This window comes from Macaca thibetana, chromosome 7 (assembly GCF_024542745.1).
Source record: "Macaca thibetana thibetana isolate TM-01 chromosome 7, ASM2454274v1, whole genome shotgun sequence".
Taxonomy (NCBI): domain Eukaryota; kingdom Metazoa; phylum Chordata; class Mammalia; order Primates; family Cercopithecidae; genus Macaca; species Macaca thibetana.
The window spans coordinates 13,466,462-13,494,114 of NC_065584.1; the positions used below are offsets into that span (position 1 = coordinate 13,466,462).

At 46.7% G+C, this 27,653-nt stretch overlaps 3 protein-coding genes across 11 annotated transcripts in view; 1 reads left to right on the forward strand and 2 right to left on the reverse strand.

The window, feature by feature from the left end:
• The window catches only part of DDX24 (DEAD-box helicase 24), a 463,245-nt gene that overhangs the window by 382,775 nt on the left and 52,817 nt on the right, over positions 1 to 27,653 (forward strand). The window lies entirely within an intron of this gene.
• The window catches only part of IFI27 (interferon alpha inducible protein 27), a 420,724-nt gene that overhangs the window by 561 nt on the left and 392,510 nt on the right, over positions 1 to 27,653 (reverse strand). For 4 of the 9 annotated variants that reach the window (XM_050799200.1, XM_050799198.1, XM_050799201.1 and 1 more), the window contains exons 2-5: positions 5,331 to 5,392; positions 4,358 to 4,472; positions 1,244 to 1,273; positions 190 to 351 (exon numbers count right to left, since the gene is read on the reverse strand). In XM_050799200.1, the coding sequence (XP_050655157.1) occupies positions 190 to 351; positions 1,244 to 1,273; positions 4,358 to 4,448 (283 nt within the window). In that variant the 5' untranslated portion in view covers positions 4,449 to 4,472; positions 5,331 to 5,392. Of the gene's footprint in view, positions 1 to 189; positions 352 to 1,243; positions 1,274 to 4,357; positions 4,507 to 5,330; positions 5,413 to 27,653 lie in introns of those variants that run through there. The other 5 variants (XM_050799204.1, XM_050799202.1, XM_050799203.1 and 2 more) reach the window with 4 other exon arrangements.
• Positions 21,600 to 23,675, reverse strand: LOC126959119 (interferon alpha-inducible protein 27-like protein 2B). Its single transcript, XM_050798068.1, has 3 exons — positions 23,648 to 23,675; positions 22,785 to 23,060; positions 21,600 to 22,281 (listed from the first exon to the last, which is right to left on the reverse strand). The coding sequence occupies exons 1-3, from the start codon at positions 23,673 to 23,675 to the stop codon at positions 21,866 to 21,868; spliced, it is 720 nt and encodes a 239-aa protein (XP_050654025.1). The 3' UTR covers positions 21,600 to 21,865.

The following is a 27,653-nucleotide window of genomic DNA, read 5'->3' on the forward strand; positions in this document are numbered from 1 at the left end:
GGGCCCACTGTTCCTGGCTTGGGCTCCTTCCCTCCCTCCTCCATCTCCCTCCGAGAAATTCTGAGAGAATGTATAGAGAGAGACAGAGGAACAGAAATGGAGGCCCATAGGACTGAGATTGGGACTGGGTCCTTGGAGGCTCCTGCCCTCCTCATCGCCCTCCCCAGCCAGCCCTGCCAGGATACTCACCCAGTGACTGCAGAGTAGCCACAAGGCTGCCCGGGGCAACTCCACCCCCATTGGCAATGGCTGCTGCGGACATCATCTTGGCTGCTATGGAGGACGAGGTGATTCCCGTCGCAGTGAAGCCCATGACACCGAGCACCATGGGCACAGCCTCCACAGCCACAACTGCAGGGAAGAGGAGCTGGGTCAGTGTGTGGGCTCAGAAGGGACCCCCCAGATACACTGAGTCAGGCTTAGGGACCTCAGGGAATCTGGAGAGAGAGGTGAACTCTGAGCTTGGGAGAGACTATGGGCACGGCCAATAGGCACAAATCAAGGGGAGCACAGCCAGGCGGGGAAAGTAGAGGGAAAAGCTAGTAGGGCCACTGGGCACAGGGCTCTGGGCCAAGCTCTGCTAGGCAGCAGGACCTTCCTTGGGAAAGCCACTTGTCTTTGGGGCCTCAGTGTCTGCCCTGGCCAAATGCTGGACCAGGGGAGTGCTTTCCAATTTTCTTATCTTTGCTGGGGAGCAAATCTCATTAGGGCAGCAGATCTTGCCCAGGAGATTATGTAAGAGGCACATTCACAGTGGCTCAAAGAGACAGCTCTAGGGCTCCGTGGTGTTGCCACAGAGCACGTCGGAAGCAACTAAACCAAGGGGAGCCCCTGGCATCTCTTTCATGTCTACTGTGTTCAATTTCTATTGTTTCACCCTATGCAATCCTGACCATAACCCTGAAAGGGCATTGCTAGCCCTTTCTCTGGAGAGGAAACAGGGGCTCAGAGGAGTTCAAAGACATGCTCAGGGTCACACAGAATGTTCTGCAAAGGGGAAATGGCCTCTGCCCGGCTGCTGCCACACCCTGCCCACACACGCTCCAGCTCCCAGTCTCTAAGCCCCTGCTTCCAGCTTCCAGTGCCGTACTTCTAGCTCCTTGTTTCATACTTAGCCCCTCATCCCACCTCCTCCCCTGACCACCCACATGAGGGAAACCTTGGCATGGACAAGGCCAGCTGCTCCCCAAGTCCACCTCCCTAGGGGCAGGTGGTTACTTGAGCCCCTTCCCCACAGACTCACCTCCTCCAATCACGACTGTAGCAATCCTCGCTGGAAATCAAAAGAACATTCTGTGAGTAGATCCACACTGGCCTCCCCTCCACTTTCTGAGCTAATTGCCCATCCAGCGGGAGGGGCTGCCCCAGGTTGGGAGCCACAGGAAGGGATGACCCCTGTCTAACGCTCTTTGTTTCATTTTGGGAAGTGGAATTTCTGGAGGAGGGTGAGGATCACCGGGGGTTTTGACCCCAGCGCTTGTCCTGAATGAATTTACGTGGCCCTGAACTCGTTGGTTGGTTGGTTGGTTGATTGGGGGAAATCAGACGTTACTTTTTCTTTTCTGCCTCCCAAGCCAGGTTGAGTTCAAATGAAAAGCAGAACAAAAATGAACAAAATCTTATAGATGTGGCTAGGAAGGCATGCTACTGTGATGTCAGCTCCCAGTAAATACAGGATACTTGGCAATGAAATCTAGGGCTTGGTGGTTTGACCGGGGCAGGGAGAAGTGAACAGGATGGGTGTCATGCTCTCTGAGCAGGGCTGTTAGCTCATTTGAAGCAGGGTCAGTGTTTATTAGCGAGGGATACCATGACTTTCTCCTATAGTCCAGAAAAAGCTCTTCAGACAGTAATAAGTCCTCATGGTAGAGAAAGATGAGCTTCATTTTGCACTGTGTGCCTGAGTCATGGCAAGCACTGTAGAATGCTTGAATGCCACGTGAGAGCAATGCTTGAATGGAATGAATTGAAAGCTTCTGACTCTTCAAGGTCCATGTCATTGCTCCCTCCTCCAGGAAGCCCTCCCAGATTCTTCCAGGGAGAACTCATCCTTGCTCCTCCATGACTGGAGCCACTCACAGCACTGGGTGTACATGGTTTGCTTCCCCACATGGTAAGCCCCTGGGGAGCGGGCAGAGGTTCTCTTCCCCAGCAGTCAGAGGGGCCAGAACTGCAATTTGGGGCCAGGAGTTCTAAAGATAGCCAGATGTGCAGGAATGAGCTCAGCCAGCTCCCAGGGAGAGGCCTTAGAGTGATGGTGGAGGAAGTAAAGAGACACCCCTGAGTGACCAGAAAGGCCACCTGGAGGGGTTTTGAGCCCAGGGACTCAGGAATGGATAACCTGGTTAGAAGGTTCAGTTTTATTGGCAGGCAGGAGAGGTGATGTCAAGATGGCTGGCAGCCTAGCAGACCTGGACCCTGACACACAAAAGCCCTCAGGAACTGGCTGCTCTGTGTAGGGGGGCCTGCCTGTTAGGCTCAGCTGATGGGCATTCATAGGGCAGAGTAGCCTGGCCGTTATTTTACGCCATTCAGAACCTGCCCTACCCTGAGACTTCCCTCCAATTTCTATTCTCCCACTTCTATTAATATTTCTTTCCTTCTTTCTTTCTTTTTTTTTTTTTTTGAGACAGAGTCTTGCTCTGTCACCCAGCCTGGAGTGCAGTGGCACAATCTCGGCTCACTGCAACCTCTGCCTCCTGGATTCAAGCAATTCTCCTGCCTCAGCCTCCTAAGTAGCTGGGATTACAGGCATGCACCTCCATGCCTGGCTAATATTTGTATTTTTGGTAGAGACGGAGTTTCACCATGTTGGCCAGGCTGGTCTCAAACTCCTGACCTCGAGTGATCTGCCCTCCTTGGCCTCCCAAAGTGCTGGGATTACAGGTGTAAGCCACTGTGCCTGGCCTATTAATACTTCTTATCATTGTTCATTGTTCTGCCTTCTGTTCCAAGCTTGGAAGCAGCACCCCCACACCCTTCTGTGCTGCCCAGAGCACTTGGACAACAGTAAATTGTCCCAGTTGGTAAATAAGGGACAATATTATCTTCTTATCTTCCTCTGGGGTTGTTACGAGAATTAAACAAATTGACAAACCTCAAGTGCTAGGGTAAGTGACTAGAACATAAAAGCGCTCGCTCAAGTTGAGCTGTTATTATTTTAATTTTATGAATTGCTTGATCTTAAACTGAGAAGTCATCGGCATTTCTGACAAACAGAAAGGACTGCTGGGTGTGGCCCAGGCCCTCACTTGCTCATCACACTTCTCTGTACTGAGTTGGGAGCCCAAAGAGTGGTGTGTGTTGCTGAGGGCCAGTTACCTCCAAGTTGCAAAACAGGGTGCCAGTGAGGGACCCCAGCATGAAGGAGCTAACCTCCAGTGCTCCCAGCAATCGTCTGAGGATAGAGATGTTGGGGCTCAGGGCAGCTGAGGATGACAGGGTCGGCAGAGGGTGAGTGCAGGCTCAAATAGAGGTTAGAGGTTGGGGCAGGGGTCAGAAGTCAGGGTAGGAGTCAGGGGCCCTGTGCCCCCGTTCAAGCCTATGCCATTTGTGCTGGCGGAGTTGGGGGAACCCCTGGATGTCCACCCAGGGAGACAGAAAGGTAAAGGGCAGTGGATACACGCAGAGGAGCACTTGTCAGCAGGTAGAGGCCAGGATTAGATGCTCACCAAATGATACTGATGGATCTCAAGATTATGGTTCTCAGTGTGGAAAAAAGCAATAGAATGGGATCTACAGCACACCATCCTGCATGTCAGTTAAAACGCATGCAAACAAAACACAATTCCTGTTCTGCAAAAATACATATGAAAAACAGACACACATTAAATATATTAGAAAGGTTGACTTTGAGGGAGGGGAATTGAGGGTGAAAAGGAAGAAGAATGAGAATAAATAAGACTAGAAAGAGATCTCCCAGAAACCAGTGAAAAAAGTGAGCTAAAGAATCTTGTTAAAATCGATACTCTGGATGTGAGATCCCGCAGGACACAGGGGCCCTGTTGACAAGGTAAACTAAAGGAGATGAATTCTGACAGTAAATCTGGGGGAAGGGAGAGCTGAAGAGAGTGGGACTCAGTGGTAGATAGACCCTTTCCAGCTAGGCAGGAGGCCCAGGCCCAGAGGGGAGAGGACCTGGGGGACACCCAGGGCTGGGCACCCGGCCAGAGTCTGCCTGCCCCGGGCCCCCTCCCAGACTGAAAGTCACGGTGGACACCTGCTGTGAGAGGACAGGGCAGGGCAGCAAGGCTGTGGGTGTCCCCCCATTTTCTCTCCCACGGGTCCCTGGACAAGACCCCTGCCCTCCCCAGCTGCCTCCTCGCCCCCAGCACCAGCCCCTCCCAGGAACACTCACCCAGGGGCAAGACTACGGCACAGCCAGAGGCCACCCTGGCCACTTTGGCCACACCGGTCACTGCTGATGAGGTGAAAGCGGAGGCCACCATGGCTGCTCGCGTTAATTCCGTGGCCTAGAGAGTAAGAGATCCTTAACTTCAGCCAGACCTGCCGAAGGGATGGAGCTCTGAGGACGGGATGGGCACAACCTGGCTTGCCTCCCACTGTCCTGAAAAATGTGAGGAGCTCCAGGGGGTTGGGGAGGCTGCTCTGAGCTTGTGGGGTAGCAGGCCTGGAAAGGATCCTGGGGTGAGGGAGGGAGGCATGTTGAGGAGTTGGGGCTACCAAAGGACCTGTGTTAGATTAGGGCCCTGAGGAACTTTATTTCCACAGGGGGGCTGCTTTCTTTCTTCTGAGAGTCCCAGCACCAACATCTTAGACACTTCTGGGACTCCCATATCTCTCCACGGAGCAATTGAAAAGGCACCAAAATTAGGAAATCAGAACCAACCGCATTTTTAAGGCATATATGGCAGGCGAGGTGCCTGCTTTTATGTAATCTCCTCACTAACGTGAAAAAGATGGGACCCTCCCCCTCCGCATGTTACAGATGAGGGAACGTGATCTGGCTCAGTGATTTGCTCCAGGTCAGAGGCTTCCCATAGGGAAGCAACACCCCAGCCAGGCATGGACTTGCAATGGCTCCGCCTTGGTTCCTCCTAACCCTTCTCTCTCCCCGCTGCCCACTTTAACCCAAGCCGCCCTCAAGGCCTGAGGAAAACCTGGGCAAGGACAAAGCTAATTGTCCTTAAATTCCAGAGTCCAGGGACAGATGGGGCTCAGGTCCCTTCCCTCCCAAGGCTCCCTGATGAAAACAAAAAGACAGGGCAGAGAGTGGATGCTCAAGGCCTCCCCTCCGCTCCCTGAGCCCACAGCCCACCCAAGTTCGGGGCCATGGGAAGGTTAGCTCCTGCCCGCCCTCCCAGTCTTACCCAGAGAAGGAGAGTTCCTGAGAATGTGAAGCTGACCCCACCGTCTTAAGCTTGGTTGTGTTCACAAAGGGTCTGATCCCAGGCCTTTTAAGCAGCTCCACCCCGACTGAAGCACAGCCCCTTGACACAGACAACAAATGAGATAGGTTTCATTTTCCAGGAAACTGAAACTGCAGACATCTTTCTCCCCTCACGGCCAGTCAAGAGGAAACTTCAGTTATTTAGTGAAATAGGATTTGCCCATGGCATCAGTCATTGTCAGTTAGTATAAAATGCTTTGTCATTTCATTCAAGATGGGAGTGTGCTCTACGCATAATGAAGTCATGAGAAGTAAAATCAAAGTTCTATAATAAAATGATACTATTACTTTCTAATGAAGAAGGTGATTTTCAGAATAATTTAGTCCTTGTGGTAGGCAGATGTTCAGTTTTTCAAAAAAGGCTTGACTGCAGGCCCACTGTGCTAGATACTGACTAGGCACTGGGATAGGACTGTAAACAAAACAGACCAAAATATCCGTCCTCACAGAGTTTACCAGCAATGGGGGCAAAGTGAACATGATAAATAACTACATGTATAGAATGTTATTTGATGAAGCACTAAAGCAAAAGGAGGTGACGCAGCGAGCCCGGCAGAATTATGGGGGGCAGTCATTCCAGGTGGAGGCCACAGCAGTGGCAGAGCCCGTGTGGCAGGAGCAGCAAGGGGGCCAGTGTGGCCTCAGCAAGTGGGCCAGGGAGAGAGGCCCTGTGAGGCCGCAAAAGCACTGCAAGGACTTGATCTTGTGTCCTGAAGCCATTGCAGGGGATTATCGTCTATACCTTTTGGGGGATAGGGGGATGAAGCTGAGAAATGACACGGTCAGGTCACTCTGCGGCTGCTCTGAGAACAGGCGGAAGAAAAAGCATCAGGTGCCAAAATGTACATTTAAATCTTCCACACGAGTAGTGTGCAAGTTGTAAGATTCAAAATGGAGTCACTTGGGTCAAACCTCGGCAGACAGAGCCAGCAAGGCTATAAAGGGAGGGCTGTCACGCAAGATGAGGCTCTCCCATTTGCCTGCTAATAGGAACTATCACGAGAAATGTTTCCAAACTGCAGCTTATTACATGGGCCACACAAGGACAGCTTGAAGCACAAGGAGAGCGAGCCAGTTATGCAAAAACACTTGCCTGGCACAGTGTCTCACACACCCAATCCAAAACTGCAGGAACCTGACCATTACTCCAAGATTCCCAGTCCTACCTAACAACTACTGACACTTGCCAGTCAGAACTCACCAGGACTTGTAAGATGCTGCCAGCACCAATAAACTTACTCTTTCTTTCTTTCTTCTTTTTCTCTTTCTTTCTTTCTTTCTTTTTTTCTTTCCTTTCTTTCTTTCTTTTTTCTTTCTTTCGTTTTCTTTCTTTCTCTTTCTTTCTTCTTTCTTTCTCTCTTTCTCTCTTTTCTTTTCTTTTTTTTGATGGGAGTTTTGCTCTTGTTGCCCAGGTTGGAGTGCAGTGGTGCAATCTCGGCTCACTGCAACCTCCACCTCCCGGGTTCAAGTGATTCTCCTGCCTCAGCCTCCCAAGTAGCTGGGATTAAAGGCACCTGCCACCATGCCCGTCTGATTTTTTGTATTTTTAGTAGAGACGGGGTTTCACCATGTTGGCCAGGCTGATCTCAAACTCCTGACATCAGGTGATCCTCCTGCCTCTGCCTCCCAAAGTGCTGGGATTACAGGCATATGCTTTTGGACGTGGGATCACGGCTATTAAACTTCCTTTCAAAACAACTTGCATAACTTTTATAAAACAAATTGTATCGAACTGTCTTTCAAAACAACTTGCATAACAGCCTCTTTCTTTAAAAATTCCCTAATTTTTTCCTTTGTTTTCCAAAACGAAAAGGCCACCCTGGTCCATATTTATGTTGTGGGGTTGCAATCCTACTTCTTGTGTATTATTCCCAAGTAAAACTATTTTACTTAAAGATTTGTCTCTCTCTCTCTTTTTATGTTGACACAAATGTGACATCAACAGGTTGCTTCAACTAGTTTAAGCCACACTGATGGTGATCTATACTCCTATTCAGGGGTCCAGCAGGTGTCCACTCTAGCGTTCTCTGTGGGAAGGGCCCCCCAGGAGGCTGTATATTCAGAAATCTACAGGCCCCTGTGCAGCTACTACATCAGTACCAGAGACTTTGCAAATTAGCATAATGAATGTATGTTTGTGATGTCATCAGGCTCCATGTCCTAACCAAAGGCTGGGTGGGGGTCACCCTAATGCTGAGGCTCAAAGCACTTCTGGATGGAACAATCCACGGCCAGCATAGGGACACAGTTTTCGTCCAGCAGTTCTACACAATTTCAATAGTAAATTCAACTCCTTTCTTCAAAAGGCATCTATGACCATCTCCTCTCCGCTCACCCTCAGATGGTGGTTTCTTATGTCATGAAGAAGTCTTCTCAACATCAAATCCACCAACCCCCAGCATCTATATCCATATCTACATCCATATACTCTGCCTTCTCTCCGTTTCTGTGGATGAACTATCCCAGTTCCTAAAGATTGTATCCCCTCTTGCCTACTCAAAGACTTAATCTTGCAACTATCCTCTCCCTCTCCCAAATTCCCAAGAATATAGACCTGGGCTTGGCTGTGTTCTTAGAGGAGCTGACTCCAGATGCTTTAAGCAGCTTCACCCCAACAGAAGCACAAGCCCAAGCGATGCAGGCAGCAAATGAGAGAGGATTTGTTTTCCCAGGAAACCTTAACTGCAGACATTTTTCTCCTTTCTTTTCCAGTAAAGAAGAAAATCTATTTATTATAGAGCTGAATTTCCAATCACTTTCTTGACCCTAAGATCTCACCATTTTTCTGCTGCCATTATGGCAAATTGTTGAGAGAGACATTTACACTGGCTCTTTTTCAGCTCACAGACACTCTTAAAGAGATGCCCTGTATAGAATATAAAGTGTTTTCAGGCATCCAAAAAAGTATAGATGATAATATAATGCTTATGCGCCCACCACTCAGCTCAAGAACTCAAACATTACAGAAACAAGGAAAACAACCTGCGAATCCCTTCCTAGTCTCCTTTGTCTGCCTCCCTCTCCGGAACTGACAGCTGGCTCTTCTCATGCATGTCTTTATACTTTTACCACACGTGAATGTCAAATGCAGAACTTCCTTGGCAGTTGTTGGATGCTTGAGGGCATTTCAGGCCAGGGTCAAAGACAGGAAGCAGTAATGAAATAGGGCCAGGAGCGTCCAGTCCCCAACCTTTCCTGGGAGGATGTGCTAAGAACTGTAAAACCAGCTCTAAAAGAAGTAGAGGAATTAGGGAGTAGAGATTGCAGAGAAAGGAAAAGAGAGAGAGAGAATGAGGGAGAATTTGTGGACTGTGCCTTTCCCTGAGCCCCATGATGAGAGGAGGGGAGGGCTCTGCCCACCCAGAGCTAAATGGTACCCATGTGGAAAGCATGACTTCAATCCCTTGGAATTTTTTTTTCTTTTTTCTTTCTTTCCTTTTTCTTTTCTTTTTTTCTTTCTTTCTTTCTTTTTTTTTTTTTTGAGATGGAGCCTCCCTCTGTCACCAAGGCTGGAGTGCAGTGGCACGGTCTCAGCTCACTGCAACCTCTGCCTCCCAGGTTCCAGTGATTCTCCTGCCTCAGCCTCCTGAGTAACCAGGATTACAGGCACCTGCCACCACACTCGGCTGATTTTTTCTGCATTTTTAGTAGAGACGGGGTTTTACTATGTTGGCCAGGCTGGTCTCCAACACCTGACCTCAAGTGATCTGCCCACCTCGGCCTCCCAAAGTGCTGGGATTACAGGTGGGAGCCACTGTGCCTGGCCTTGAATCCCTTGGAATTTGAGGGCAACAAGCATAGTTGTCTGATTTGGGTCTATACAATCTAAGGGCAGAAGGCTGTGGTTAGAAGGCTGCCCTGGGCAGGAGGGCAGGAAGCCTACTCTGGGGGTAAGCTGCCCCTTTAGAGTCTGGCACTGTGTTTTCCCTGAGCCAGACGTGGCACCAACCCAATGCAGCTGAGAAGGATGTGGCCATGATCACCACCCAGAGGGTCGAGAGGAGCTGAGAGTGGTGGACTGTTTGAAAGCTGCAGTCCAGTACAGGATTGAAGCTGTCCAGCCAGATGTGGCAAATCCTTGTCAAGGACGCTGTGATGAGGGTCCCTACTGATGGAAGAACTGACAGAGAGAGTTAGCAGTGGGAATCTTCCCCACCAGTGGGCATCAGAGACAGAGCACAGCAGTGTCCCTGCGGGTGCGTTCTTGTACCCAACAAGCCCTGTGCTGAGGGCTTCGCCTGTGTTAAGTACTTGAATCCTCACAACAACCCCATGAAGAGGTACCGCCATCCCCATTTCACAGATGAGCTCATGAGTCATGAGGAGGGTCCTTCATCAGTTCCCCACGGGACCTTCCCACATCCATTGCCTTTTTCTGCTGGGTGCTCCACACTGAGGCAGGTACCCTCTTGGCTAAGCTTGGCTGAGTCCTGCCAAGATAACTCAAGCCCATTACCTTTCCAAGGTCTTCATGCAACCCTCAGCAATGCAGGCTTCCTCTCCCTGCCAAGCACAGATAGTTCCAGCCTGTATTCATCTGCAAATGGGTGGCCCTAGCCAGTCTCTGACTGGTGAGTGGCAGATGCAGGACTAACTATCTCACACACACCCTACCCCCTGGGGCTCCAAGAGAGGAACCAAGAAAAGCCAAAGCACCTTCAAGCCCTGTGGGGAAAACTCCATGACAACAGGGTATTAGTATTAACAATGTAGTATTAACAATGTATTACAGCACTTAGAGCAAACAAGGGTGCCCAACAAATATTTGAATGAATTCCTCTTAAAGCACTTTTTCCAATGAATCCTAAGCTCTCCCTCATACAGGCTACATGTGAGTGATAAGAGCTGACAGTTACAGATTTGTTATGCTTTCTTAAAATAAATCCCCAAGAGGCATGTCCAGCAGCTCTCTTTGAAACTGGGGATCCTTATTTTCCAATGTTCTCAGCTTTGAGGTTTATGTTGAAATTCCTCAGAAGAAGAGTACAAGGTAGCTGAATAGGAACAGCTCCAATCTACAGCTCCCAGTGAGATCGACACAGAAGACGGGTGATTTCTACATTTCCAACTGCGGTACCTGGTTCATCTCATTGGGACTGGTTGGACAGTGAGTGCAGCCCACAGAGGGTGAGCCAAAGTAGGGTGGGGCATTGCCTCACCTGGGAAGCACAAGGGGTTGGGGGATTTCCCTTTCTTAGCCAAGTGAAGCCATGAGTGACTGTACCTGGAGGAATGGTACACTCTTGCCCAAATACTGCACTTTTCCCATGGTCTTTGCAACTGGCAGACCAGGAGATTCCCTCACATGCCTGGCTCGGCAGGTCCGATACCCACAGAGAGCAGCAGTCTGAGATCAACCTAGGATGCTGAAGTGTGGTGAGGGGAGGGGCATCCACCATTGCTGAGGCTTGAGTAGGCGGTTCTATGCTCACAGTGTAACCAAAGCAGCAGGGAAGCTCGAACTGGGTGGAGCCCACCGCAGCTCAGCAAGGCCTACTGCCTCTCGAGATTCCACTTCTGGGGGCAAGGCATAGCTAAACAAAAGGCAGCAGACAGCTTCTCCAGACTTAAACGTCCCTGCCTGACAGCTCTGAAGAGAGCAGTGGTTCTGTCAGCACAGCATTTGAGCTCCAATAATGGACAGACTGCCTCCTCAAGTGTAGCCTGGCTGTAACACATGTAGCCTGACTGGAGACATCTCCCAGTAGGGGCCAACAGACACCTCATACAGGCAGGTGCCCCTCTGGGATGAAGCTTCCTGAGGAAGAATCAGGCAGCAATATTTGCCATTCTGCAGCCTCTGCTGGTGATACCCAGGCAAACAGGGTCTGGAGTGGACCTCCAGCAATCTCCAACAGACCTGCAGCTGAGGGGCCTGTCTGTTAGAAGGAAAACTAACAAACAGAAAGGAATAGCATCGCCGGGCGCGGTGGCTCACGCCTGTAATCCCAGCACTTTGGGAGGCCGAGGCGGGCGGATCACAAGGTCAGGAGATCGAGACCACGGTGAAACCCCGTCTCTACTAAAAAAAATACAAAAAATTAGCCAGGCGCAGTTGTGGGCGCCTGTAGTCCCAGCTACTCGGGAGGCTGAGGCAGGAGAATGGCGTGAACCCGGGAGGCGGAGCTTGCAGTGAGCCGAGATCGCGCCACTGCACTCCAGCCTGGGCGACAGAGCGAGACTCCGTCTCAAAAAAAAAAAAAAAAAAAAAAAAAAAAAAAACACTCTTCAGGATATTACCCAGGAGAACTTCCCCAACCTGGCAAGGCAGGCCAACATTCAAATTCAGGAAATACAGAAAACACCACAAAGATACTCTCCTTGAGAAGAGAAACCGCAAGACACATAATTGTCAGATTCACCAAGGTTGAAATAAAGGAAAAAATGTGAAGGGCAGTCAGAGAGAAAGGTTGGGTTAACCACAAAGGGAAGTCCGTAAGACTAACAGTGGATCTCTCAGCAGAAACCCTGCAAGCCAGAAGAGACTGGGGGCCAATATTCAACATTCTTCAAGAAAAGAATTTTCAACCCACAATTTCATATCCAGCCAAACTAAGCTTCATAAGTGAAGGAGAAATAAAATCCTTTACAGACAAGCAAATGCTGAGAGATTTTGTCACCACCAGGCCTGCCTTACAAGAGCTCCTGAAAGAAGCACTAAACATGGAAAGGAACAACCAGTACCAGCCATTGCAAAAACATGCCAAACTGTAGAGACCATTGATGCTATGAAGAAACTGCATCAATTAACAGGCAAAATAACCAGCTAGCATCATAATGACAGGATCAAATTTACACATAACAATTGTAGAGGACTATGTGCTCACAAACGAGATGTTCCCGATAAGTCCTGCTCTTGCAAACAAAGCAGGACGTTTCCTCTCTGCAAACAGGAAGAACAAAAGAATCAGCCGCAAACAGCAGACTCTAGGAACTGGTTAATGTTTTTTTTTTTTTTTTTTTTTTTTTTTTTTTTTTTTGAGACGGAGTCTCGCTCTGTCGCCGGGGCTAGAGCGCAGTGGCCGGATCTCAGCTCACTGCAAGCTCTGCCTCCCGGGTTTACGCCATTCTCCTGCCTCAGCCTCCTGTGTAGCTGGGACTACAGGCTCCCGCCACCTCGCCCGGCTAGTTTTTTGTATTTTTTTAGTAAAGACGGGGTTTCACCGTGTTCGCCAGGATGGTCTCGATCTCCTGACCTCGTGATCCGCCTGTCTCGGCCTCCCAAAGTGCTGGGATTACAGGCTTGAGCCACCACGCCCGGCCTTGTTAATGTTTAAAGCATCTTGAGAACTCAGAAAGTTAGGGAAAGGTCAGAAAAACAACTCATGACATAAAAACAACTTGTGTCATAAAAACAACTCGTGTCTTGTGATGTAGTAAAATTCCACAAGCGTGTATAAAATAAAGCAGAGCGTGCTGCTTGGGGTGGCCGCCATGTTTGTCTTGTCCTGTGTTGTCTTGTGTGTTCATTCCTTTGTTTAGGAAACGCGCGGACCTCAACAACAATATTAACCTTAAATTTAAATGGGCTAAATACCAATTAAAAGAAACAGACTGGCAAATTGGATAAAGAGTCAAGACCCATCAGTGTGCTGTATTCAGGAGACCCATCTCACATGCAAAGACACACATAGACTCAAAATAAAGGGATGGAGGAGGATCTACCAAACAAATGGAAACCAAAAAAAAGCAGGGGTTGCAATCCTAGTCTCTGAGAAAACAGACTTTAAACCAACAAAGATCAAAAGAGACAAAGAAGGCCATTACATAATGGTAAAAAGATCAATTCAACAAGAAGAGCTAACTATCCTAAATATATATGTACCCAATACAGAAGCACCCAGATTCATAAAGCAAGTTCTTAGAGACCTACAAAGAGACTTAGACACCCACACGATAATAATGGGAGACTTTAACACCCCACTGTCAATACTAGACAGATCAACGGGACAGAAAATTCACAAGGATATCCAGGACTTGAACTCAGCTCTGCACCAAGTGGACCTAATAGACATTTACAGAACTCTCCATCCCAAATCAACGTAATATACATTCTTCTCAGAACCACATCACACTTATTCTAACATTGACCACATAATTGGAAGTAAAACACTCCTCAGTAAATGTAAAAGAACAGAAATCACAACAAACTGTCTCTCAGACCACAGTGCAATCAAATTAGAACTCAGGATTAAGAAACTCATTCAAAAACCACACAACTACATGGAAACTGAACAATCTGCTCCTGAATGACTACTGGGTAAATAATGAAATGAAGGCAGAAAAAAAGATGTTCTTTGAAACCAATCAGAACAAAGATACAATGTACCAGAATCTCTGGGACACATTTAAAGCAATGTGTAGAGAAATTTACAGCATGAAATGCCCACAAAAGAAAGCAGGAAACATCTAAAATAGACACCCTAACATCACAATTAAAAGAACTAGAGAAGCAAGAGTAAACAAATTCAAAAGCTAGCAGAAGACAAGAAATAACTAAGATCAGAGCAGTACTGAAGGAAATAGGGATACAAAAAAAAAAAAAAAAAAAAAAAAAAAAAAAGAACCTTCAAAAAATCAGTGAATCCAGAAGCAGGTTTTTTTGAAAAGATCAACAAAACTGACAGACAGCTAGCAACACTAATAAAGAAGAAAACAGAGAAGAATCAAATAGACACAATAAAAAATGATAAAGGGGATATCACCACTGATCCCATAGAAATACAAACTACCATCAGAGAATACTATAAACACCTCTACACAAATAAACTAGAAAATCTAAAAGAAATGGATAAATTTCTGGACACATACACCCTCCCAAGACTAAACCAGGAAGAAGCTGAATCTCTGAATAGACCAATAACAAGTTCTGAAATTGAGGCAGTAATAAATTGACTACCAACCAAAAAAGTCCAGGACCAAACAGATTCACAGTCGAATTCTACTGGAGGTACAAAAAGGAGCTGGTACCATTGCTTCTGAAACTATTCCAAAAAACAGAAAAAGAGGGAATCCTCCCTAACTCATTTTATGAGGCCAGCATCATCCTGATAACAAAGCCTGAAAGAGATACAACAAAAAAAGAGAATTTTAGGCCAGTATCTCTGATGAACATCAATGCGAAAATCCTCAATAAAATACTGGCAAACCAAATCCAGCAGCACATCAAAAAGCTTATCTACCACAATCAAGTCAGCTTCATCCCTAGGATGCAAGGCTGGTTCAACATACGCAAATCAATAAATGTAATGCATCACATAAACAGAACCAATGACAAAAACCACATGATTATCTCAACAGATGCAGAAAAGGCCTTAGACAAAATTCAACAGTCTTTCATGCTAAAAACTCTCAATAAACTGGGTATTGATGGAATATATCTCAAAACACCAAGGGACAGCTATTTATGACAAACCCACAGTCAATATCATACTGAATGGGCAAAAACTGGAAGCATTCCCTTTGAAAACTGGCACAAGACAAGGATGCCCTCTCTTACCACTCCTATTCAACATAGTATTGGAAGTTCTGGCCAGGGCACTTAGGCAAGAGAAAGAAATAAAAGGTATTCAATTAGGAAAAGAGGAAGTCAAATTGTCTCTGTTTGCAGATGACATGATTGTATATTTACAAACCCCATTATCTCAGCCCAAAATCTCCTCCAGCAAAGTCTCAGGATACAAAAATCAATGTGCAAAAATCACAAGCATTCCTGTACAAGAACAGACAAACAGAGAACCAAATCATGAGTGAACTCCCATTCACAATTACTACAAAGAGAATAAAATACTTAGGAATCCAACTTACAAGGGATATGAAGGACTTTTTCAAGGAGAGCTACAAACCACTGCTCAATGAAATAAAAGAGGACACAAAGAAATGGAAGAACATTTCATGCTCATGGATAGGAAGAATCAATATCATGAAAATGGCCATACTGCCCAAGGTAATTTATAGATTCAATGCCATCCCCATCAAGCTACCAATGACTTTCTTCACAGAATTGGAAAAAACTACTTTAAAGTTCATATGGAACCAAAAAAGAGCCCGCATTGCCATGAAAATCCTAAGCAAAAAGAACAAAGCTGGAGGCATCACGCTACCTGACTTCAACTATACTACAAGGCTACAGTAACCAAAACAGCATGGTACTGGTACCAAAACAGATATATAGACCAATGGAACAGAACAGAGGCCTCAGAAATAACACCACACATCTACAATTATCTGATCTTTGACAAACCTGACAAAAACAAGCAATGGGGAAAGGATTCCCTATTTAATAAATGGTGCTGGGAAAACTGGCTAGCCACATGCAGAAAGCTAAAACTGGATCCCTTCCTTACACCTTATGCAAAAATTAACTTAAGATGAATTAAAGACTTAAATGTAAGACCTAAAACCATAAAAACCCTAGAAGAAATCCTAGGCAATACCATTCAGGACATAGGCATGGGCAAAGACTTCATGACTAAAACACCAAAAGCAATGGCCACAAAAGCCAAAATAGACAAATCAGATCTAATGAAACTAAAGGGCCTCTGCACAGCAAAAGAAACTATCATCAGAGTGAACAGGCAACCTACAGAATGGGAGAAAATTTTTGCAATCTATCCATCTGACAAAGGGCTAATATCCAGAATCTACAAAGAACTTAAACCAATTTATAAGAAAAAAACCAATAATCCCATCAAAAAGTGGGCAAAGGATATGAACAGACATCTCTCAAAAGAAGACATTTATGCAGCCAACAGACATATGAAAAAACGCTCATCATCACTAGCCATCAGAGAAATGCAAATCAAAACCACAATGAGATACCATCTCACACCAGTTAGAATGGCAATCATTAAAAAGTGAGGAAACAATAGATGCTGGAGAGGATGTGGAGAAATAGGAACACTTTTACATCGTTGGTGGGAGTGTAAATTAGTTCAACCATTGTGGAAGACAATGTGGTGATTCCTCAAGGATCTAGAACTAGAAATACCATTTGACCCAGCAATCCCATTACTGGGTATATACCCAAAGGATTATAAAATCATGTTACTGTAAAGACATGTGCACACGTATGTTTACTGCGGCACTATTCACAATAGCAAAGACTTGGAACCAACCCAAATGCCCATCAGTGATAGACTGGATAAAGAAAATGTGACTCATATACACCATGGAATACTATGCATCCATAAAAAAGGATGAGTTCATGTCCTTTGCAGAGACATGGATGAAGCTGGAAACCATCATTCTCAGCAAAATATCACAAGTACAGAAAATCAAACACCGCATATTCTCACTCGTAAGTAGGAATTGAATAATGAGAACACATGGGCACAGGGAGGGGAACATCACACACTGGGCCTGTTGCAGGGTGGGGGGCTGAGTGAGGGAGAGCATTAGGAGAAATACCTAATGTAAACGACGAGTTGATGGGTGCAGCAAACCAACATGGCACATGTATACCTATGTAACAAACCTGCATGTTGTGCACATGTACCCTAGAACTTAAAAGTATAATAATAAGAAGAAAAGTAATTCCTCCAAAGTAGGAAATGTTCCTTTAGCAACCAGCTACATGAGTACCATTAAAAGGGAAAAGACAAAATAAAATGTGGTGGATCATTACCATAGAATACTAAGCAGCAATTAAAAATAATTTAAAAAGACTTATAAAATATAAAAAAGCCAACATCAGAACAGTATGTATTAGGTTAAACAAAATTGTAGCAATAAAAATGCATATAACAGAACTACATAAAAATATTTTCTGTGGAGATACCTATATATCTCTTCTATCATCTATCCACAGAAATAACTTTAAAAGGGCATGGAGAACTAATTACCCAAATGTGAGCCATAAAACTATGAAACTCCTAGAAGAAAACATAGGGGAAATTATTCATGACATTGGACTTGCCAATGAAGAGTGAGTATTCGGAGGATACAAAAAAAACGTTACAACTCAACAACAAAAAATCACATAACCCAATTTTAAAATGAGCAAAAGCAGGAGTGGTAGCTCACGCCTGTAATCTCACCATTTTGGGAAGCTGAGGCAGGCGGATCACCTGAGGTCAGGAATTCAAGACCAGCCTGACCAACATGGTGAAACTCTGTCTCTACTAAAACTACAAAAAATTAGCAAGGCGTGGTGGTGTGTGCCTGTAATCCCAGCTACTTGGGAGGCTGAAGCAGGAGAATCGCTTGAAGCCGGGAGGCAGCAGTTGAAGTGAACCGAGATTGCGCCATTGCATTCAGCCTGGGCAAGAAGAGTGAAACTCCATCTGAAATAATAACAATAATAAGTCATATATCAATAAAATGGGCAAAAGACTTACATGGGCATTTCTCCAAAGATGATCAATGCTATAGTTTAAATATTTGCCCCCTCCAAATCTCAAGTTAAAATGTAACCTCCAGTATTTGAGATGAGGCTTAGTCATGGGTGTTAGGGTCATGGGGGTGCTTGGCGCTGTCCTCACAGTAACGAGTTAGCTCTCACTCTATTAGTTACTGCAAGATCTGACTGCAGAAGAGACCCTGGCACCTCCTGCCTTCCTCTTGCTCTCGCGCCGTGTGATGTCAGCTCCCCTTGCCTTCCATTGTGAGTACAAGTTTCTTGAGACCACTCCAGAAGCCAAACAGATATCAGTGCCATGCTCCCTGCAGAACCATGAGCCAAATACACCTCTTTTCTTTATAAGTACTCAGTCTCCAGTCTCAGGTATGCCTTTACAGCAGTGCAAAATGAACTAATATGATATACAAATGTCCAAAAAGTACACGAAAAGTTAAGATCACTAATCATTAGGGAAATGCAGATCAAAGCCACAATGAGATACCACCTCACCACCATTAGGATGGCTGCTATCAAAAAAACAGAAAATAAAAAGTGTTGGCCCTTATATAATTGGAACCGTTGTACATTGTCGGTGGGATTGTAAGATGGAGTAGTTGCTATGGAAAACAGTATGGCAGTTCCTTTAAAAATTAAGAGAACTACTATATGGTCCAGGAACCCCACCTCTGGGTATATACCCCAAAGAACTGAAGGCAGGGTGCTATGGTCTGAATGCTGTGTCCCCGCCAAATTTGTTAAAATCATAACCCCAAAGGTGATGGTACTGGGAGATGAAACTTTTGGGAGGTGACTAAATCAGGAGAGCAGAGCCCTAATGAATGGGATTTGTGCCTTTATAAAAGAGGCCCCCAGAGAGCTGCCTTAGCCCACTACCATGATGAGGACACAGAGAAAGCACCATTTACAAACCAGGAAAGCACCATTTACAAACCAGGAAAGGGACCTGACCAGACACCAAGGGGGCTGACACCTCTTAATCTTGGACTTCCCGGCTTCTAGAACTGTGGGAAATAAATTTCTGTTTTATAAGCTACCTAGTCTATGGTATTTTGTCACAGCAGTGCAAACGGCCTAAGGCACTGCATCTTAAAGAGATATTTGCATACCCACATACATAGCAGCACTATGCACAACAGCCAAGAGGTGGAAGCAGCCCAAGTGTCCACTGATGGGTGAATGGATCAACAAAATGTGATCGATGCATCCAATGGAATGTCGTTCAGCCTTAAAGAGGAAGGAGATTCTGTCACATGCTGCATCATGGATGAGAACATTATACTAAGTGAAATAAGCCAGTCACAAAAAGACAAATACTATATAGTTTTGGCCAGGCATGGTGGCTCGCACCTGTAATCCCAGCACTTTGGGACCCCAAGGTGGGTGAATCAGCTGAGCCCAGGAATTTGAGATCAGTTTGGGCAATATGGAGAAAAAAAAGCCATCTCTACACACACATACACACACACGACAAATACTATATAATTCCGCCAATAAGTGGTACCTAGAGTAGTCAAATTCACAAAGACAGAAAGTAGAATGGTGGTTACCAGGGGCAGGGGGAGGGGTAGAGCGGAGCTGTTTAATGGGAACAGAGTTTCAGTTTTGCAAGATGAAAAAATTCTGGAGATGTTTCACAGCAACGTGAATATATACCTAACATTGCTGAACTGTACTTAAAAAAATGGTCAAGATGGTAAATTTTATGAATTTTTATCACAGTATAAAAGGGGGGTCCCTAGAAAGGAACGTAAGAAATTGCAGCAGTGCTTTACTTCTGAGAGTGGGAGTAGGGGCTGTAACGAGGGGCAAGGATGCTTATCAGAGCCAAAGGGGCTTTAGCCTCACCTATAGGAATTCAGATTTTTAAGAGTCAAAGCTACTTCAAGATCTCTTAAGTAATTAAAATGTAATAAAATGTTGGTTTTCATTAGAAAATAATATAATCCCATATTGTAAAGTTAAAAATAAAAAGACAGTAACCTACTGTCCACTTGCCTTCGGGTCCGGTGTGCTCTTCCTTAATGGCCGGAGTGGTGAGGATAACAAGACAGAGAAAGAAGCAGTGAACCTGGTGGGAGCCCGCTTTGGTTTTCCCCAAGGATCCTTGAGGCGCTGTCTTCCCTGAGAACAACGCCCACGCTGTCTGTACAGGACACTGTGTGGACACTCAGTGTCTCTTACCCCCTCTCTTCTTTGAAACAGAAACCTCCTCTTGCAGGCATAGGAGCCCCTGCCCTGACCTATGAGTGTATCAGAGGCATGGGCTCTCCTTGCACTGTCTAAAGGTGAGCCCAGGTGGACTTAAACCAGTCATCACACCCCACCCATCCTTTGGGCCTAACTAAAGGGTTTTAGGAATGAGTAAATGACTCCATTTAAGATTGCAGCATGAACATTTACTAGAGGTATTTGGGAAAGATGTTTCTTTGCTTTTCAGGAGGAAGTACATGAAAAAATGTTCTTTCTGGGAGACACGAATAAAGAAGGTAGCTTCCAGAACTTGCTAACAGCTGTCTTGTAACCACGAGAGCTGGCAGCCACAGGATGAAGCTGATGCCTCAGAAACGAAGAATAGAAAAGACAGGTCTTTGGCATCTGTGTTGCTGAATCAAACCCTGCCTGAAGCATACTTTACCTTTGGACCTTTCCATTTCGTAAAGCAATGAAGTCCCTTGAACTCTGAGCAAGTTGCGATCAAGTTTCTGGTACTTCCAACTCCATAATCCTTAGGTCAAACAGCCCTTACGCCAGGAAGTCTTCCCAGGTTGCTACAATTAGAATCAATCACTTCCTTCTCTGTCCTACAAGCCATATAGCCTGATCCTCTTCAGTGATTATACACATTGTCTTACGTTGTCAGTCACCTATGGCTGGATAAAAAGTGACCACACAATTTAGTGGCTTAAAAAAGCTATGTAGCTCCTGATTCTGTGGGTCAGCAATCTAGGCAGGTGGTTCTTCTGGTCTCGGCTGGGCCCCTCACCCATCTGCAGTCAGCTGCAGGTCGGCTTTGCAGAACTTGGCTGGGCGTGCTGCCATGTCGGGGGTCTTGTCTGGAATGAATGAACTTTGTGCGCTTGCCCAGCCTGGCTTGTTCTCATGGCAGTGATGGGGTCCGGGAGGTACAGCAGAAGGCTGCAAGGTTTCTTAGGGACTAGGTTCAAGATTAGCACGCCATCACTTCCACTGTGTTCTATCCACCAGGCCAGAGCAACTCCCCAGGCCAGAAGAGATTCAAAGGGAGGGGAAAGAAATCCCTACCTCTTGATGGGAGGAGCTGTACAGCCATGCTGAAAGGGAAGAGAATGTGGTCATTTCTGTAATTTACCCCAAGTCCCTTAACATCACTGGTTAAGGGCTGGCTTCCCCAGCATTGTGCACCCTGGGCAGAGGTGGACCTCTGTGATCCTCTGTAGCCAGGGCGATCACGTGGGATGGAGCCTTGAGGCCCGTTGGGAGCTGTGGGAGTCAGCTCAGCCAGCATCCCAGGGAGAGTCCTGTGGGAATGCAGCTGTAAAGGAGAAATAAGTGTGAAGGTCAAATAGCCCAGAATGGGACTAATGTTGAGGTCAGAGGTCGAGTCTAAACAGGCCTTCCAGAAGTCAAGTATGGTTTACTTATCCTCACAGCCAGGGAGGTGCCGGGTGGCAGATGCCAGGTCAGTGTGCATAGGACAGCTGGCACCTGATTTGGGGCCAGGCACATAGTAGGTCTCTGGAAATGGATGTTCTGCATTGGCCTGCTTCTCAGGAGCCCCAGCCCGTTGTCCATCCTCATGGGCTCTGCTCAGTCCACCTGGGGACTGAGGAGCTTGGGCTGTGTGCTGAGAGGGACAGAGCTCCCTGGAGGAATGAAACTTCTCTACCTGTGTGGCGAAGGCTCACAGGCCAGGCAAATGCAGGGTTGCCGAACTTCTAGAGTAATCATACAGCCACACCCTGAGTCCTAGGTGGGAAAGGGAGGGATCAGTCATGCGTGAGGACAAAGGGCTTCGTAATTGAGGGTCAATGGCTCAAGCAATGACCCAAGAGCCACACCATCCTGTAACACTGACTCTGCCTGACTCTCCCATCTGAAGAGCAGCGAACTGAGGCTCAAAGGGCAGACATGACCTGCTCAGGACCACAGAATGAGTGGAACGCCTGAGGCCAGACCTGGCTCTGGTCATGGACATCCCATGCTCCTTCATCTTGAGTCCCTCCCTGTTCAGCACTCCTGCAGCAGAGATGTACCCTATCCTGACCACAAGAACAGAGAACTGACACTAGGAGAAGATCACCAGCATCTTTATTTTTCATGCTTCCTTGAAGAATTTTGGGAGTAGGGGACTTGTCCTTTGGAAGACTGTCATCCAGAGGCCCAGGAGAGTCATCTCCACCAAGAGAGCCACCTCCCTGCCTCAGTGTGGTGTTCAGCTGGGGGGGTGGAAGGGGTGAACCCAGCCAGGCCCCAAGAGCCGTCCCAGCAGAGCCCAGGATAACTTTGGATGTCACGGAGAGTCCAGCTGCCTCTGCGGGAGAAGAGAGGGTGAGCACAGGGCACAGGGAGAGGTAGCAGCTCCTAACAGGGGGTTGGAGGCCAGAGACCCTGGGTCCCTCCGGAGGCCTGAGGCCCAGGCAGCCCAACCCTGTTCTCTGCCTCTACTTCCTAAAACCCTAGGAGTTCTGCTTTGGGAGGGGCTGCTGCAGGCCAGTGGCCGGAGAGGAGGCAATAACGCTGGTGGGGAATCCCAGCAACAGGGTAGACCCTCTGAGAAATGGCAGGCTCCTTATCTTCCAAAGGCCCAGAGAGCGGAGGGACATGCCTGGGTTTTGTAGGGTTCACCAGGAACACAGATCTCCGAGGCTGCACCCCTGGTCCCACCTCCAACCAGAAGAGGGGACAGTGAGAGAAAGACAAAGGGCCCAGGAGGCAGAGGATCACGGACCTGCAGGGAGAGAAGAGGCCTCCCTGGGGTTCAGCCCCAGGGCTGGATCATCTCCTGGCTCTGGTCATCCTGTCCAGAACACTCACCCACTGACGGCAGAGTAGCCACCAGACTGCCCGCGGCAACTCCGCCCCCGTTGGCAATGGCCACTGTAGATGTCATCTTGGCTGCTATGGAGGACGCGGCGATTCCTACTGAGGTGAAGCCCACGGCACCGAGCTCCACGGGCACAGTCCCCACAGCCACAGCTGCGGGAAGTGGAAATTTGGGGTTGGCCCCATGGGACAGAGTCCCCCAGACCTCCCTGACATCTTCCTGTGGCGACGATGAGGAGGAGGGGTCTGCTGTGCTCTCTGGAAACACTCAGGGCAGGTATGGGATCCCAAAACAAGGGCAGTCAACGTGGAAAGCGGCCAGTGGACCGGCTCCCAGGAGAACCTGAATCCCAGGCTTGTTTATGCCTGTTTCACAGACACCATCGAGGGCTCACTGGCCCTCCCTGCGCCTGGATTTATTTAATGTAAAATAAATCCATTGAAGCAAACAGCAGTCTTCACACTTTCCCTTTTGGCAAGGAAAATATAATCTTTCCAAGCACAGGGTTGACAGAAGACAATATCAGATCTGCTCTTCCAGAGAGGTGAGGGGATGGAGGCCCTGAGGGCCCTGCAGCAGCATGCGGGGGTCCTCTAGGGCTCCCCAAAATCTCCACAGCAGTGCCATCTGCAATCATAGCCACATTTGTTTTCTGTACTGTCTACTAAGGTAGCCACGTTTAGCACGTGAAATGTGGTGCAGGTGACAGAGAAACATTATGATTTTCTTTAGTTTTGGCCATTGCATTGGAGGACATTGCTTTATAGCAGCTCAAAAGCTTCTGCCTCAGTGGATGGGCTACCAGCATTTGTCAAATAATTTTGAGGAATGAGACAGAGCTCAGCTGACATACTCTCTTCAAAAGTCCCCAAGGATACCATGGGCCCCGCTTTAGAGGGGGAGGAATCCCAGGCTCTGACTCTGCTCAAATGACTCATCTGGGGTTACATGGTTTGTACTTGGTGGAAGCTGAGAGTAGCTCACCTCAGAAGGACCAGCAGCCCCCAGAATTATGTGCAATATCCACCTGAACCCCATCCACTCTCCTTTCCCATGGTTGGCCCCTTCGCCTCGGTGAGTCTCCACTGATTCTTGGACTTCCACCTGTTGGTTGAGTTTTGACTTTATTCAGGATCTGGTTTGGACAAGGCTGCATTAATAAAGGACTCTGCATCCCTCCTGGGACTATAAAAACATTAAAAATAGAATTATCATATAATCCTATAAACTCACTTTTGGGTAAATACCCTAAGTATTGAAAGCATAGTCTTTTTTTTTTTTTTGAGATAGAGTCTCGGTCTGTCGCCCAGGCTGGAGTACAGTGGCGCGATCTCTGCTCACTGCAACCTCTGCCTCTCAGGTTCAAGCAATTCTCCTGCCTCAGCCTCCTGAGTAGCTGGGATTACAGACATGCCCGGCTAATTTTTGTGTTTTTAGTAGAGATGGGGTTTCACCATGTTGGTCAAGCTGGTCTTAAACCCATGACCTCATGATCCACCCATCTTGGCCTCCCAAAGTACTGGGATTACAGGTGTGAGCCACCATGCCCGGCTGAAAGCATAGTCTTGAAGAGATATTTATACATCCTTGTTCGTAGCAGCATTATTCACAATAGCTAAGAGATGGAAGCAACCCAGGCATCAGGAATATAAAACACTGAATGGAGACATATCTATTGGCTGCTGTGGTACAGGGAAAAGTCATGGTGTTGACCTACCCATCTGCTTAAAACCCCTCAACAGCCTTGTATGGCCCACAGGATAAGCAAGTCCTCCATGAACTGGCTTCTGCCTCTCCCTAAACTTATTGCTGCCAATATCCAGCTATGCTTCTCTCCTGGGGGACAAACAGAAGTCATTCCCTGCTCTTTTAGGCCTCTGATCCTTTGCATGCCAGATCCAGGAAAATTTTCAGGACCTCACCAGCTGATATATTCTCCAGGAAGACTTCCCTGATCACACATTCCCAGTCTCGCTTGACAACTACACCCCCACCTATGGTCTCAAATGTGAGTCCACTATATTCCTTCTGCCACAGAAGTTCCCACAATGCAATGTTGTTCTCTGTCTCCTCTGCTGGATTCAGAGCTCTCTAAAGTCAAGGACTGCTATGGTTTGGATGTTTGTTCCCTCCAAATCTCATGTTGAAATGTGATCTTCAATGGTGGTGGTGGAGCCTGGTGGGAGGTGCTTGGGTCATGGGGGAAAATCCCTCATTGTGGCTTGGTGCCCTCCCTGTGGTAATGAATGAATTCTCACTCTGTGTGTTCATGCAAGAGCTGGTTGTTTAAAGGAGGCTGGCACTTCCTCCTCTCACTCCTGCTCCCTCTCTTGCCATATGACACACTTGCTCCCCCTTCAATTTCTGCCATGAATAAAAGCTTCCTGAGGCCTCACCAGAAGCTGAGCAGATGTTGGTGCAATGCTTGTAAAACCTACAGAATCATGCCCAATAAACCTCTTTTCTTTATAAATTACCCAGCTTCAGGTATTCCTTTACAGAAATGTAAAACTGACTAACATGAGTCAGGAGTCATTCATTGGTGCCTCCCTTAATGCTAGGCCCAAACCGGAGATCAAGGAGACACTGAGTATTTCATAAAAAGATGTATGGATAAAGAGTATGCCTAAGGCTCAGAATGGTGGCTGGCACCTGTAATCCCAGTTACTTGGGAGGTTAAGACAAGACAATCACTTGAGGCCAGGAGTTCCAGACCAGCCTGGGCAACATAGCAAGACCCTCATCTCTAAAAAAGTCTCTAAAAATCAGCCAAGTGCTGTCACGTATACCTGCAGTCCCAGCTACTTGTGAGGCTGAAATTGGAGTATTGCTTGAGCCTAGGAATCTAGGCTGCAGTGAGCTATGATCATGACACTGCACTCCAGCCTGGGCAACAGAGTGAGATCCTGTCTCTAAATTTTTTTTAAGTGTGCCTTTGTGCATCAAAGGACACAATCAACAGAGTGAAAAGGCAACCTGCAAAATGGGAGAAAATATCTATAAATCATATATCTGATAAGAAGTTAATATCCAGAACTACAACTCAACAACAACAAAAAAACTCAATTAAAAATGGGCAAAAAAACTCAAATAGATATTTCTTAAAGAAGATATACAAACAGCCAACAAGCATATGAAAAGATGGTTAACATCATTCATCATTAGAGAAATGAAAATCAAAATCAACTTACATACATTAGGATGGCTACAACCAAAAAATCTGAAAGCAACACGTGTTGGGAAGGATGTGGAGAAATTGCAACCCTTGTGCACTGTTGGTAGAAATGTAAAATGGTACAGCTGCTATGAAAAACAATATGACAGTTTGTCAAAAAATTAAAAATAGAATTCTATAATCCCATACACCCACTTTTGGATAAATGCCCTAAGTAATGGAAAGCATAGCCTTGAAGAGATATTTATACACGCATGTTCATAGCAGCATTATTCACAATAGCTAGGAGATGGAAGCAGCTCAAGCATCCATCAATAGACAAATGAATAAACAAAATATAATATATACAATTATTCAGCCTTCGCAAGAAAGGAAATTCTGACATATTCTATAGCAAGGATTCACCTGGAAGACATTCTGCTAAGTGAAATACGTTTGTCACAAAAAGACAAATGCTGTATGATCCCAGTGATATGAGGTACCTGGAACAGATATATCCATGGAGACAGAAAGTAGAATGGTGGTTGCCAGGGGCTGGGGAGAGCATGGAATGGGGAGTTGTTGTTTAAGGGGTACAGAGTTTCAATTTTACAAGATTAAGAGTTCTGGAAATGGATGGCAGTGATGGTTGCACAATGTATATGTACATAATTCTACTGAATTGTATCATTAAAATTATCAAGATGGTAAATTTTATGTGTATTTTATCCAAATTAAAAACAACAAAAAGGATTGTCTCTGCTGTCCTGCCCCAGCTGGCCCCGCTGTAGAGGTGGGAAGGCCCAGCAAGGGTGTGTTGGGGAGAAGCACATTATTGACTGGGCCCTGGGACAGCAAGGGAGGAGCACCCAGAGAAATGAAACTTAACTCAGGCTGTGAGAGCTCTGGGGCCAACAGGCAGGGCACAGGCAGTGGACTTTGGAAATAGGCGGTCCTGAGCCTGTACCTGCTGGATCCAGGAGCCTGAGCCAGGAGACATCTGTGAAGAGCAGGAGGCCAGCATGAACCTGTGCCACCCCAGAGCAGGAGGCCAGCATGAACCTGTGCCACCCAGTCAATTATAACCTAGTGCTGGGGACCCCTGAGAGTGACCTAATACTACTGTTGCATTTTGAAACAAACCAACTGAGGCCCAGATACCAGAAGTGCAGTCCCTTATCTCCTATCATACACTGTGCCCCTTTTCTGACAATGTGGGTACAATACAGACTCCATCAGGGACATGTGCCTTCATACTGACAATTTAGAAGGTTGAGCCAAGCGGTGTGGTGGGGGTGGGATAAAGCTGGTAGACTGAGATTCCTACAGGAGGGCATCTGTGGCAACTCCTTCCCCATTTCCTATGACTCGAGCTGACATCTCATTGCAGCAACACTGACTCAAAAATTCAGGCGGCCCCCTGTCATCCTGAAGGGATCAGCTCTCAAGTTTCCCCCTTTAGGGAGAAAAAAGCTCCCCATGCCCCATGATCCTCTACATGCTTAATCCTGCCACCCACATCCATCAGCAAAGAGTGCAAGGCAAATTAACCCAAAGAGAATAGCAGTTAATACCTCATAGTGCCAAATCCATTTTTAACCAAGAGAGACTTTACTGAGAGGGATCTCTGACTCCCTCAATCTTAGGAAGGATTCTAACCTTCCTAAATTGGGCCTCAAACCCAAGTTTCGTCAAGCATGCTTGC